Source organism: Sebastes umbrosus, chromosome 10 (genome assembly GCF_015220745.1).
Source record: "Sebastes umbrosus isolate fSebUmb1 chromosome 10, fSebUmb1.pri, whole genome shotgun sequence".
Lineage (NCBI taxonomy): Eukaryota > Metazoa > Chordata > Actinopteri > Perciformes > Sebastidae > Sebastes > Sebastes umbrosus.
In genome coordinates, this window is record NC_051278.1 from 25,792,628 (window position 1) to 25,807,210 (window position 14,583).

General features: G+C 42.2%; 1 protein-coding gene across 1 annotated transcript; it reads right to left on the reverse strand.

The window, feature by feature from the left end:
- Positions 1–668: 668 nt before the first annotated feature.
- On the reverse strand, positions 669–11,062 carry LOC119495754. Its single transcript, XM_037782514.1, has 2 exons — positions 9,379–11,062; positions 669–2,465 (listed from the first exon to the last, which is right to left on the reverse strand). Exons 1-2 carry the CDS (start codon positions 11,047–11,049, stop codon positions 669–671), a joined length of 3,468 nt encoding a protein of 1,155 aa, XP_037638442.1. The 5' UTR covers positions 11,050–11,062.
- Between the last annotated feature and the right edge of the window lie 3,521 nt (positions 11,063–14,583).

Below are 14,583 nucleotides of genomic sequence, written 5' to 3' on the forward strand. Positions count from 1 at the left end.
TGCCTTGATGACGTTATGTTGAGTGTTGATGGAGTAGCTACAATGTTAGCATAGCCTGGCACTGATCGATCCGAACTCCGTTCAGAAAACAAGCATTTTAAAAGTTGTTTGCTTGCTGTGTTGCGGACAGACCTGACAAAGCATTAATTCGGTCTTTTTACTAATCGGCATCATAATCTCGTTATTTCGGCATCATTTTGATCCGTTTATTGATATTAAATCACAGCACAGTGTGTTTATTTTGGGTCCATACCGCAGTAGTGACGTGTGGCTTGTTAATGTGTTTCCTGCTTGGTGTGAATGCACGGTGGTAACACAATACGAAGCACAACGTAACGTAACTTAAACGAACATAAACAATAGCACATGCACAACAACAGCACGATGTAATGACTCAATGAACCGCTGACACAATCCCCAGAAAACATAAACACTGAACTGTTCTCCAGCTTTTCATTTAGAAAGAGCAACAACCAATGAGGAACCTGCAACAGTCGCTGATGAATCCTGTAACTTCATCACTCAGTCAGTCAGGCAGTGACACACTTTAGTGTTTGTAGGGCTGGTCCTCTGCGGTCCAGACACAAATCAGCTCTGCAGCAACAATGATGGACACCAGAGAAGTTTAAGAGTTAAAACACTGAATTTAACCCTTAAATGACTTCTGTCTATTTCAGTTTACACAACTCAGCAGTGTCTCCATGACCGTAATAAAGCCAAAGTCCAGCATAGAGAGGCTCAGTGAATGTGGTCTGGACTCTGTGGAGGAGAGTCATGGTTTCAGAGACGCTGTAGAAGGACAGAATACCTGCACTGTGATCCAGGTACACTCCTACTCTGGAGGACTGAGGACCTGAGACGGGGGTTTTGATATTGTTGTACAAAAATCTATAATTGTCTTGGTCACAAAATAACGCCCAAGATTTGTCATTGAATCCAAACCCACATTCATTCAACCCCCCTGCTCTCCTGATACTCTTGTATGTGACTGCTACATAAACTCCTCTCCCTCTCCTCTCCACCTCCCAGTAACAACGTCCAGTCAGACTCTCTCTACTCAGGACCTGAGGCCTCCATGCAGTGAATCTGTCTGGGTGACTAGCATAAGACTGTTGTTGTATCATACATGTTGCTTTTCTGTTCCCCTCAGATAATAACAGCAGTGTGTTTGCTGTGTTTGGATCCAGTGTGATTTCTCGTGAATATTTTAAGAACCCAGCTCTGGTCTTGGGCTCTGGTTGTGACAGTAAAACATCCACTTCAGTCCCTGTCTGTGAGACGTTTGTCCATTTCTCTCTCAGAACGTCCTGTAGTTTATCTCTGACTTCTGACACAGCCGCCGTCACGTCCTCAAAGTAGCTCAGAGGACGGATATGGATGCTGGATGAGTGTGTAGATTCAGTGAGTGGTGACAGTGAGGGGTAGTTGAGTAAAAACTGGTTGTGATCCTCTGTGTGTGACAGCAGCTTCATCTCAGCGTCTCTCCTCTTCAGCTCAGTGATCTCCTGCTCCAGCTTCTCCTGAAGCTCTTTGACTCGACTCACTTCACTTTTCTGCTGGGATCTGACCTGCTGCTTCACATCACAGCTTCTTTTCTCCATGAGACGGATCAGCTCGCTGAAGATCTTCTCACTGTCCTCCACTGCTTTATCAGCAGAGCGATTGACAGCCTCCACCTCCTGTTGGAGCAGCTTCACATCTTTCTCTCTGTCCTGGATCCTCTGCTGGATGTTGAGTCGACTCACCTCCAGCTCTCTCTGCCTGTCGGTCCTTTCTGCTGCAGCTGAGACGGTGTCGTGGCCTTTATGTTCATCCACAGGGCAGAGATAACAGATACACTGCTGATCGGTACGACAGAACATCTTCATCACCTCGTTGTGACGAGAGCAGATGTTCTCCTGGAGCTTCTTGGAGGGCTCCACCAGCTTGTGTTTCTTGAACGGAGCTGAGTCATAATGAGGCTGGAGGTGTTTCTCACAGTAAGACGCCAGACACACCAGACAGGACTTGAAGGCTTTCAGCTTCCTCCCAGTGCAGACATCACAGGCCACATCTTCAGGTCCAGCATAACAGTGATCAGCAGGAGCAGCTTTGAGTCCAGTCTTCTTCAGCTCCTCCACTAAAACTGCTAACATGGTGTTTTTCAGCAGGACGGGCCTCGGTGTGAAGGTCTGCCTACACTGAGGGCAGCTGTAGATCTTCTTCTCATCCTCTCCATCCCAGAAGCTTTTAATACAGTTCATACAGTAGCTGTGTCCACAGGAAGTAGCCACCGGATCCTTCAGTAGATCCAGACAGATCGAACAAGAGAAGGTTTCCTGGTCCAGCTGATCTCCTTTCGTCGCCATTTCACCTCTCAGTAGCAACGACTGTCTGAGTTTCACTTCCTGAGAACCGACACTAGTTTGAGCTCTGATGTAATCATCATGTGTTATGTCGGTTACACCCACCTTCAAACTGTTGATCTGAAGGGGAGGGAACAAGGAAATAAGAGGACTGAGTGTGTCCGAGCTGTATGTGTTTGAGAGCAGGAAGAAGAGGGAGGAGTTATCAAGCTATGATTCATTCCAGGACGAGGAGCAGCACGACTGACTACGTCCCAAATCACATACTTTTCTTTTTTACTTTTAGTACACTGCAGCTGCCCTTACAAAGTACGTACTGTTGCATGCAGTATGAATACAATATATCTGCTGTGCAAAGGATTGTGGGTCAGAACAGCCAGAAAAGCATGCTGGCTTTCATACTGTAAAATGTGACCAGGTTGTAGTAGGACATCCTGGTATTTTTGGCACACTGCATTTGACATACTATGTATTGGGACATAAGAAATCTTTTTTTCTGGCATACTAAGTAGTTGTCAACACTTGTCAAACTTAAGTACAAAGTTTTTTCCAGATTAAAAGATTTACTGAAAAAAAATGAAAAAAATAAATCTAAATGTCATGTAATAGCGGGGCAGCTATGCTGAAATATTCGTAACAATTGTACATTTTGCGATAAAAGCAACAAATTTGGCACAGATGTAGGGTTATATGTCATGAAAAGATATAGATATCGGGGCGCTGCCAATTCGGCCCCTGACGGACGTGGCAGCCTTTTTCCAAAATGGCCACAAAATAGGTGCTTAATATTTCAAAACTTTGCAGAAAACTGATTTTATGACTCTTGATGATTTCCAAGGTGCGTTCAAGCTGATGAGTTCAGATGTCAGAAGATCACAGACATGATTTTTTTACCTCCTCATGTTTTTAGGGTACTTTTTAAAAGCTTTTAACCTGAGAAAAACATGAAAACCAAATAAAAGGAGCATGGTCACTTCAGGGTCAAACTTCACCCCCATGCCTTCGTGGTAGAATGACAACCAATAAAGCAGTAAAACTGACAGAGATAATGCTGGATACATTTCTTGGTCGCCAGTAACCTCTAATCACAGTTAAAGTGATACTGAACTTTGGTAGAACCTTGGGTTGTATTGCTAGCAGTAAAACTAACAGAGATGACATGAGAACATTTTAGTTTGAGTAAGAACTTCAGGTTTATATGACAATGTTTTATTTTTGCAGTGGCCTTCAAATCTGACCAAAGGAGCTGCTATTTGTCCAGTCTCTAACCTGTGACTAAGCTGACTTGGTTGAACTTATAAGGAAACTTAGATCAGTCTCCTGTTGTAATACAGGGTTAAAGAGACACATAAGCTTATCCACCACGGCAGGGTGCCAACTCCAGTAGGATTCATTTCTTTGTTTTATTTTTTTGATATGCAATAGCACTTTAAAAACATGTATATACTGTTGTATAACAGCAAACGCTGGACGGGTTACAGCATGATACAAGAACTGAGGAAGCGGGTTGCTGGAGGCGAAGTTTTACCAAAAGAAATCCAATTAAATATTCCATTGCCATACTCCAGCACATTGTTTACACTTTGGGATCCTCAAATTTGATTGAAATTTGATTAAAGTGCGCACGTTGTTGGTTTGCTTGGTTTTGCGGAGCGTTTCAGACGGAGGTAGAATACAGGTATATTCAGGCAGACAGTATGAAAAATAATGTTGCATTGTTAGGGAAAACATAGGACTGAACGTTTGTGAATGAGGGGATAGATGGACTGGTACCACGGGACATTTTAGAAAATCTTCTTATTTTTCGTAGGTCTTGCGCTGATCAGCCACCACACCTTACCAGGACATTTTCCGTTAAGTTAACCATCAGGGGGACAGGGGGAGGGACGCAATTGCGGACCAGGGGAATCTTAAAGTTACTCCCGAAGGATAACCACAAAAATCGCAAGCGATTCAAAGGGAGAGGGGAAACACCAAATGAAAACAGGCCTAAAAGGAAGGCTCCCTACACTCAATATAAGTTGAAAAAACTAAAACTAAAACACCGCTGCCAAGCAGCTGACTAGAACATAAATGAAACAAAAGAACCAGCGAAGGCAGGCCACACAGACCTAACCCACTCTAAGAGACTCTGAGAAGAGAAGAAGCTAAATGGTGAGTGAATCCCACAGATAGGTTGACGTGGTACTTCTGCAGATTCACACACCCATATACAGATACAGCAACAACAAGACAGCACTCTCACTACCTCTGACAAAGAGACAATGGGCCTTTCCCATTTCCAATTTTATAAGGCTCGATTCCTCTCCTCGACTCCTCTCCTCGCGTCTTAGTCCCGCCCACGGGAGATGCGAGCGGAGGATGCGAGGAAGAGACACGAGGAGAGAGGAAGAGAGGAAATATGTTTTTAGAGACATGAGACGTCGTTTCCTCTGAAGCGTCACGTGAAGCGGCGTCCGTTTCTGATGACAGCAGCAGCTGATCACAGCTGGATCAACTGTCAGTTGGCTTTAACAGCTGTTTATGTCTGAACTGATCTAATACTAATAAAGACACTAAAGTTATTATCAGTGGTAGAGCAGCAGTGTTTCCTCTCTGTAGCCTGTTACCTGTTTAACAAACACCTGCACATGAATTACAGCTGCAGTCTGTATTTCTACTGTGGACTGAGTCCTGCTTAGAGGACCAGGAACCATCTCTACTGGCACAATAACTTTATATTATTAATTCAATATTAGTGTCTGTATTTATTGATATTCTTACACTAGAAATTATGTATTAGGCTGAATGTTTCAGGGAAAATGTAAATGATATAACTCATATCAAACCCGATGCTGAGGAATTATCAGCCTCATGTGACTGAATGGAAATGAGGATAAATGATGTAAAAGGTGTAAAAGACAGACCCTCCTTCTCTCTCTGACTTTAACTGTAACTTAATACAAGTTAATGGGGGGAAATAACAGATCATCAAAAGAAAATTCTTTCTAATAAATGAAGAAAGTTGATTGAGGTCCGTTTGTTGTCAGGGCTTATAAAGCCCTTTCAGTAACAGACTCCTTCAGCAGTGTGTGAAGCAGAGATCCTGCAGGTCCTTCTGCTGCTGGAACACTTTACCATCAACATGGTCCGTTTGTTGTTCACACCTACAGTTAACACAGATTATAACTAGATGGTGAATCAGAAGACAACTAAACTATAAAACATTTAATCTGTGATGTGTCTTCACTCCGGTATAAAACTCCAGTGATGTTGACGTGTATCAGATCAAACCGATCGGCGCAGCATCCAATCAAGAAACGATATACAATAAGGGGGCATGTTTGTCGGTAAAAAACTTCCGTGAAGGATACCCTGGAGGATACACTGGTGTATCCTCGCTCATGGCTCCTCCGGCAAGCCTCCTTGATCCTCGCTCCTCGCTCCTCAAGATGCATTTTAGGAATTGGGATGTCCTTCAAGATGGAGCGCTGAGATCGATTTCCGGGTCACAGCCAGAGGATCGAGGAGCGAGGAGACGAGGAGGCAAAAAATCGGGAAATGAGATGCAGCTAATGAGTCAGCACCTGAGTACTGAAACCAGGGGTAGATATAGGCTTCAACCACCTGATCCTCATCAGGGACAATTAGGCTCCACAGCGGCCTCTGCTCAGAGATAATGAACCCAACCAGCCTGCTGAGAGGCAAGTGACCCTCAAATTAACAGACATTTCTTCAACCCCTAAAATGGAAATTTCTGTTGATTTACAGGATGTCCTCCGTACCATTCACGGGGACATCTGTTAATCCTAAAACGGAAAATTCTGTAAATTTACAGTATATCCTCCGTACCGAGCCAAATAACAAGCCCAACCTCTACATTCTGGAGGGAAAACAGACGCTAACGCTAGCATTTGTACGTTACTTATCGGTCTTTGCGGACCGCCTGAGGCTAAAACTGGGGCTAACTCTACCTGACGTCCACTGAAGTCTAAAATATGAGCATTGGTAAAATGTAAACTACAATACCAAACTTAAGTTAGTCTCAAAACGAGTCAGCAAAAATATTCCTGGCGTATCTGGTAACGTTAACAGTTGAACTAAACAACAAAACAGCTTTCCAGCTAAAACGACACTGAGCTCTGTGTCCTGATGACATTCATGTTCTTCAGACTAACAGCTAGATGTGAAAGCTTGGCTTGGACTTTGACTGAATGAGTTCAGGCTGTCAGATTGGTGGATTAACATCCTCAGACCACTTCAAAACTGAGCACTCCTGACCTCTTGTGGTCCAAGTCGGCGCCTTCTGAGAGAATCTCCACGTGTTCAGCAGTCAATATACGGAGACAGAAGCACTTTCAAACACAAGAAACGATCACAGGAAAAGTATTTCACATTATCTTCGTAGATAGTACCACCTGCTGACCAGCAGTCATTCCCAAGCTGCTGCTCTGCTGAGCATTACTCAATCACAATATCATCTGATACTGTTTAATGACAGCAGCCGTACTGTGTGATGGGCTACGCTGACATTTAAAATGAGTGATCACAGGAGGCAACAACAGCTTTTCTTACTGCCACACAGCCCTCAATGGGCCGCTCTATCCCCAAGAGCTCTGTTTGGGGTGAGAAAAACGGCGCCCTAGTGAGGACGGAGCCCCAAACTGAGAGAAAAATATGCACTTGTGAATTTTTACGGGTTCATTTGGACAAAGACTACTCTATATACACTATTCAGGACACTCAGACAGAAGACAGTGTGGGGTAGTCCAGAAATTAAACAGTAAAGTAAAGCCACCTCTACACACAACAAACAGCGAAATCCATCTGAGAATAACTAATAATAATTCATGTTAAATATGAATAATGTTGTGGGATTGATCCTTATTTCATGGGATATTTTGGGATTTATACATAATTATTACATACATATATATATACATATATATGTATATATATATAATAAAATAAAAAATAAACAGACTAAGCATTGGAATAGTGATTTGGATGTTGAATACCATGAACACCAAATAAGTTTGGATCCAGTGTGATTTCACAACAAATTCTGTTCTTTTACTGGTTAAAAACAGCTGACTGACAACAGCTGACTGACAACAAGGAGTTATCAAAATAAACTGTCCTGAAATATTTAAACAGCTTTATAATAATTTTCTCACATATTTAACGATCTACTTTGAAGCATTTGTGACAAAACGGTTCAATTGCAGGACGTGATCCTGATCCAAAGCAGCCTGGAGCTTTGTATGACACCCTGGAAAAAAGACAGGAAGAAAAGACTTAGTTCATTCTTGTTTATTGATTATAGAAACGTTCAGTTTGTTCACACATCCCATCAGTAAAGTCTGTTAAATGACTCTTGTTCAATGATTTCACGTACAGATTAATTTTCATCCACACAATCAGTTTGTTTGAGCAGAATCTCAGCGATCTAACAGAGAATAATGATTTCCTTATTGATTATGATCATGATAATTACAGTTTTCATTAAACATCTTAGTATCTCGTTTGTACGTCGATCTGGACGACAACATTTAGTCTGCAAAAACAAATAAATATGATTCGAGATATCTTTACAGAAAGTGGTGAGAACAGAATATCTATATATATATATCTATATATATATAGATATATATATACAAATATGCATCAAACATTTAGAGCACAGAGAAGTTTACATTTTCAGGCAGAGAAATATCAGTTCAGGTGAACAAAGATCATCATGAGCAGTGAAACAGACACAGGAAGGAGCCACCTGAAGACACTCACACATTTACAGAACAACTCATGAGATGGATCGTGGTCAGGATGTGAATTTGTGGCTAAATTGTTACACAAATAATCAGTGGTTATGTCTATAATGTTTTGTGAAAGGTTTTTCCCACTTATATCTTAATGTTTGATTGAAAGACAACTTATAATGAAGCAAATTGCATTCAGTAATAGTAAATGGAAACATTTACTAGTCAGTATATTATACATTTTATACAAGGTGAAAAGGTATCAGCATGACATACAGTATGCAAGGTTAACAGTATTTAATTTCTTTATTAAAGCATGTGTATCAAAAGCATTCATCATATAAGTGGTGTGTAACAATATATACATACTTACAAAGTTTATGTCATCACTGACGTTGTTGCTGCCGTGTTTACTCCTAGATGGAGTGTTAATGGAGCAGCTGCATAGCCTGGCACTGATCGATCCGAACTCCATTCAGAAAACACGCATTTTAAAAGTTGTTTGCTTGTCGTCTTACGGACAGACCCGACTAAGCATTAATTCAGACTGTTTACTAATCAGCATCATTATGTAGTTATTTCGGCTTCACTTTTGATCCGTTTACAACGCCGCTGTCGTATTTATGCCTTGATGACGTTATGTTGAGTGTTGATGGAGTAGCTACAATGTTAGCATAGCCTGGCATTGATCGATCCGAACTCCGTTCAGAAAACAAGCATTTTAAAAGTTGTTTGCTTGCTGTGTTGCGGACAGACCTGGCAAAACATTAATTCAGACTGTTTACTAATCGGCATCATAATCTCGTTATTTTGGCATAATTTTGATCCGTTTATTGATATTAAATCACAGCACAGTGTGTTTATTTTGGGTTCATACCGCAGTAGCGACGTGTGGCTTGTTAATGTGCTTCCTGCTTGGTGTGAATGCACGGTGGTAACACAATACGAAGCACAACGTAACGTAACTTAAACGAACATAAACAATAGCACATGCACAACAACAGCACGATGTAATGACTCAATGAACCGCTGACACAATCCTCAGAAAACATAAACACTGAACTGTTCTCCAGCTTTTCATTTAGAAAGAGCAACAACCAATGAGGAACCTGCAACAGTCGCTGATGAATCCTGTAACTTCATCACTCAGTCAGTCAGGCAGTGACACACTTTAGTGTTTGTAGGGCTGGTCCTCTGCGGTCCAGACACAAATCAGCTCTGCAGCAACAATGATGGACACCAGAGAAGTTTAAGAGTTAAAACACTGAATTTAACCCTTAAATGACTTCTGTCTATTTCAGTTTACACAACTCAGCAGTGACATCATAATAATCAAGCAAAAGTCCAGCATAGAGAGGCTCAGTGAATGTGGTCTGGACTCTGTGGAGGAGAGTCATGGTTTCAGAGACGCTGTAGAAGGACAGAATACCTGCACTGTGATCCAGGTACACTCCTACTCTGGAGGACCGAGGACCTGAGACGGGAGTTTTGATATAGTTGTACCAAAATATATAACTGTCTTGGTTACAATCTAACGCCCAAGATTTGTCATTGTATCCAAAGAAACATTCATTCAACCCCCCTGCTCTCCTGATACTCTTGTATGCGACTGCTACATAAACTCTTCCCCCTCTCCTCTCCACCTCCCAGTAACAACGTCCAGTCAGACTCTCTCTACTCAGGACCTGACACCATGCAGTGAATCTGTCTGGGTGACTAGCATAAGACTGTTGTTGTCTCATAAATGTTGCTTTTCTGTTCCCCTCAGATAATAACAGCATTGTGTATGCTGTGTTTGGATCCAGTGTGATTTCTCGTGAATATTTTAAGAATCCAGCTCTGGTCTTGGGCTCTGGTTGTGGCAGTAAAACATCCACTTCAGTCCCTGTCTGTGAGACGTTTGTCCATTTCTCTCTCAGAACGTCCTGTAGTTTATCTCTGACTTCTGACACAGCCGCCGTCACATCCTCAAAGTAGCTCAGAGGACGGATATTGATGCTGGATGAGTGTGTAGATTCAGTGAGCGGGGACAGTGAGGGGTAGTTGAGTAAAAACTGATTGTGATCCTCTGTGTGTGACAGCAGCTTCATCTCAGCGTCTCTCCTCTTCAGCTCAGTGATCTCCTGCTCCAGCTTCTCCTGAAGCTCTTTGACTCGACTCACTTCACTTTTCTGCTGGGATCTGACCTGCTGCTTCACATCACAGCTTCTTTTCTCCATGAGACGGATCAGCTCGCTGAAGATCTTCTCACTGTCCTCCACTGCTTTATCAGCAGAGCGATTGACAGCCTCCACCTCCTGTTGGAGCAGCTTCACATCTTTCTCTCTGTCCTGGATCCTCTGCTGGATGTTGAGTCGACTCACCTCCAGCTCTCTCTGCCTCTCGGTCCTTTCTGCTGCAGCTGAGACGGTGTCGTGGCCTTTATGTTCATCCACAGAGCAGAGATAACAGATACACTGCTGATCAGTACGACAGAACATCTTCATCACCTCGTTGTGACGAGAGCAGATGTTCTCCTGGAGCTTCTTGGAGGGCTCCACCAGCTTGTGTTTCTTGAACGGAGCTGAGTCATAATGAGGCTGGAGGTGTTTCTCACAGTAAGAGGCCAGACACACCAGACAGGACTTGAAGGCTTTCAGTTTCCTCCCAGTGCAGACATCACAGGCCACATCTTCAGGTCCAGCATAACAGTGATCAGCAGGAGCAGCTTGGAGTCCAGTCTTCTTCAGCTCCTCCACTAAAACTGCGAACATGGTGTTTTTCAGCAGGACGGGCCTCAGTGTGAAGGTCTGCCTACACTGAGGGCAGCTGTAGATCTTCTTCTCATCCTCTCCATCCCAGAAGCTTTTAATACAGTTCATGCAGTAGCTGTGTCCACAGGAAGTAGTCACCGGATCCTTCAGTAGATCCAGACAGATCGAACAAGAGATTGCTTCCTGGTCCAGCTGAACTCCTTTCGTCGCCATTTCACCTCTCAGTAGCAACGACTGTCTGAGTTTCACTTCCTGAGAACCGACACTAGTTTGAGCTCTGATGTAATCATCATGTGTTATGTCGGTTACACCCACCTTCAAACTGTCGATCTGAAGGGGAGGGAACAAGGAAATAAGAGCTATGATTCATTCCAGGACGAGGAGCAGCACGACTGACTACGTCCCAAATCACATACTTTTACTTTTTACTTTTAGTACACTGCAGCTGCCCTTACAAAGTGCGTACTGTTGCATGCAGTATGAATACAATATATCTACTGTGCAGAGGATTGTGGGTCAGAACAGCCAGAAAAGCATGCTGGCTTTCATACTGTAAAATGTGACCAGATGTAGAAGGACATCCTGGTATTTTTGGCACACTGCATTTGAAATACTATGTATTGGGACATCAGAAATCTTTTTTTCTGGCATACTAAGTAGTATGGTAGTATGGGTTTTGGAACGCACAGTATGTTTCGTCATTTACAAACGGAGCCTCGGTTCAAACCTGCTCCACATTTGAAAACATTTCAGTTTTCAGCTGTAAAATATTTCTTGGCTCCTCAGGCTTTGTTGATGACTCCACATTTCTCATAAACTCTTCCTCACCCGGGACAGGAACCCGGTGTGGGCAACGGACTGCTGTACGGGCAGCCGTTTACAGACAGGCTAGTGACACATTACACACACTCCTGAGGCTGCAGTGATTGTTTTTAAGAAATCTCATAAGCCATTGTTTTACTCCTTAATTTTTCATTTCATACAACTAGTGTAGTAATAATAATAATAATTTATATAACACTTGTCAAACTTAAGTACAAAGCTCTTTCCAGATTAAAAGATTTACAGAAAAAAAAATCTAAATCTCATGTAATAACGGGGCAGCTAAGCTGAAATATTCGTTACAATTGTCGTTTTGCGATAAAAGCAACAAATTTGGCACAGATGTAGGTTTATATGTCACGAAAAGATATAGATATCGGGACGCTGCCAATTCGGCCCCTGACGGACGTGGCAGCCATTTTCCAAAATAGGCGTTTAATATTCCAAAACGTTGCAGAAAACTGATTTTATGACTCTTGATGATTTCCAAGGTGCGTTCAAGCTGATGAGATCAGATGTCAGAAGATCACAGAAATTATTTTTTTACCTCCTCATTTTTTAAGGGTACTTTTTAAAAGTTTTTAACCTGAGAAAAACGTGAAAACCAAATAAAAGGAGCATGGTCACTTCAGGGTCAAACTTCACCCCCATGCCTTCATGGTAGAATGACAACCAATAAAGCAGTAAAACTGACAGAGATTAACGCTGCATACATTTCTTGGTCGCCAGTAACCTCTCATCAAGTTTCGTTTCAAGTTTCAAGTTTCAAGTTTCAAGTTTCAAGTTTATTTGTCATATGCATTTAAAAGTACAGTGTAAGTACAGTGAATGCAATGAAATGCGTTTTACCCTGGCTCTCTCTCAGCCCTTAAAATCTATAAATATTTTAGTACAGTTGATAAATACTACAATAAATAAGAAAATACCTAAGAATAAAATTATAAAACAACCTAAAACATCCATAAAACAATCCACAGCTATGCATTCATTTAGTGCTACTGTTCAATAGTCTGACCGCCTGAGGGTAAAAACTGTCTCTGAGGCGAGAGGTCCGAGCTCTAATGCTCTGTAGGCGCTTCCCTGAAGGGAGATAAGAGAAAAGTGTATGTGCTGGATGACTTGTGTCCTGCATGATACAAAGTGCTTTCTTCCTGCAGCGAGTGGTGTAAATGTCCTGTAACTGTGGTAACGGTGATCCAATAAGTTTTGATGCTGTTTTCACTGTCCTCATCAGGAGTTTGTGGTCATATGATGTAATGTTGCCAAACCATACCAGTATGCATCCAGTTAAGATGCTTTCTATTGTGGACCGGTAGAATTTGATGAGGGTTTTTGTGGACATACCATGTTTCTTTAAACACCTCAAAAAATACAGTCTCTGTTGTGCCATTTTTGTGACACAGCTGATGTGCAGGGCCCAGGAGAGGGAGTCAGAAATATGGATGCCTAGGAACTTGAAGCTGTTGACAAATTCGACAGGAGTGTTATTTATATCAACAGGTGATTGAACAGTTTTAATTCTCCTGAAGTAAATTATAAGCTCCTTAGTTTTCTCCGCATTCAGGGACAGATTGTTGTTGTGATACCACATGATCAGGTTCCTCACTTCGTCCCTGTATGCCATCTCATTGTTATTTGTAATGAGCCCTATCACTGTTGTATCATCTGCAAATTTCACAACGCTGTTTGTATGATGTTTAGCCACACAGTCATATGTGTACAGACCATACAGTAAGGGACTGAGACAGCAACCTTGTGGAGCACCGGTATTCAGAACTGTGGTAGATGAGTATCTGTTTCCTACTCTTACTGTCTGGAGTCGGCCTGTCAGAAAATCTTGTATCCACCTGCAGATGGAATTACAGAGGCCGTAGTCTGTCAGCTTAGATACTAGAAGAGATGGTATGATTGTTATAAAAGCACTGCTGTAATCAACAAACAGCATTCTGACATATGTGTTTTTTCCCTCCAGATGTTTTAGCACAGTGTATAAAGCCAGTGATACGGCATCATCCACAGCTCTGTTAGACCGATACGCAAACTGTGATGGGTCAATATTGGCAGATATGTTGTTATTTATGTGTGCCTTAACCAGTTGCTCGAAACACTTCATTATCACTGATGTTAAGGTTACGGGTCTAAAATCATTCAGACAAGATGCAGGTGATTTCTTGGGCACAGGCACAATTATGGATTTCTTAAAACATGTGGGAACCACACAGAGAGACAGTGACAGGTTAAAAATGTCTGTAAAAATGAGGACCCGAGGTGTAATGCCATCTGGGCCGGCAGCTTTGCCTGCTTTTACACATTTAAAAACTCTGCACACATCAGCCTCTGTCACCTGATGTGTTGTCCCACTGAGTGTGCGTGTATCCGCAGCGAGAATTTGTCCCTGTGCTGGTGGCTCCATGACATGCTCAAAGCGGGCATAGAAAGTGTTCAGCTGGTTAGGGAATGAAGCGGTGGTGTTAGTGAGGCCACCTGGTTTTGTTTTATAGCCTGTTACGGCTTTCAGGCCCTGCCATAAGCGCCTCGAGTCCCCGTCGTTACTGTTTCAATCTGTTCCGTTCTTCACTAACCATACAGACTGGACGGTTAAAGCATTACAGTTGCTTACTTGTGACTTTATTCAGTACGACAGTCCACATGTTAATTCAGCTCCAGCTAGCGTTACTTTGTCTGTGTCACACTCTAACAGTTCCCCGGAACAACAACAGCTAGGAACCAACAATCCTATTGTTACATCTTTTCTTTTTTTTCTTTGAAGTAAAGTCTCTTACTCAAACTAAGTGACCAATATTATAATGAAACAAAAAATGTAGATTCTCAACATCAGTCAGAATATTAATTATTAATACCACTATCACTTGGAAACAAATAAAATTATCCTCTCTGGGGTACTGTGACACTTAAACATTATCT

Bases quoted from the DNA above. Each gene is read 5' to 3' on its own strand.
- LOC119495754 (XM_037782514.1), bottom strand. From the start codon at position 11,049: ATGGCGACGAAAGGAGTTCAGCTGGACCAGGAAGCAATCTCTTGTTCG. The intron at 2,466-9,378 runs TAGACAGAAGTC...CCTCCCCTTCAG, and splicing joins CTGAGTTGTGTAAACTGAAA to ATCAACAGTTTGAAGGTGGG.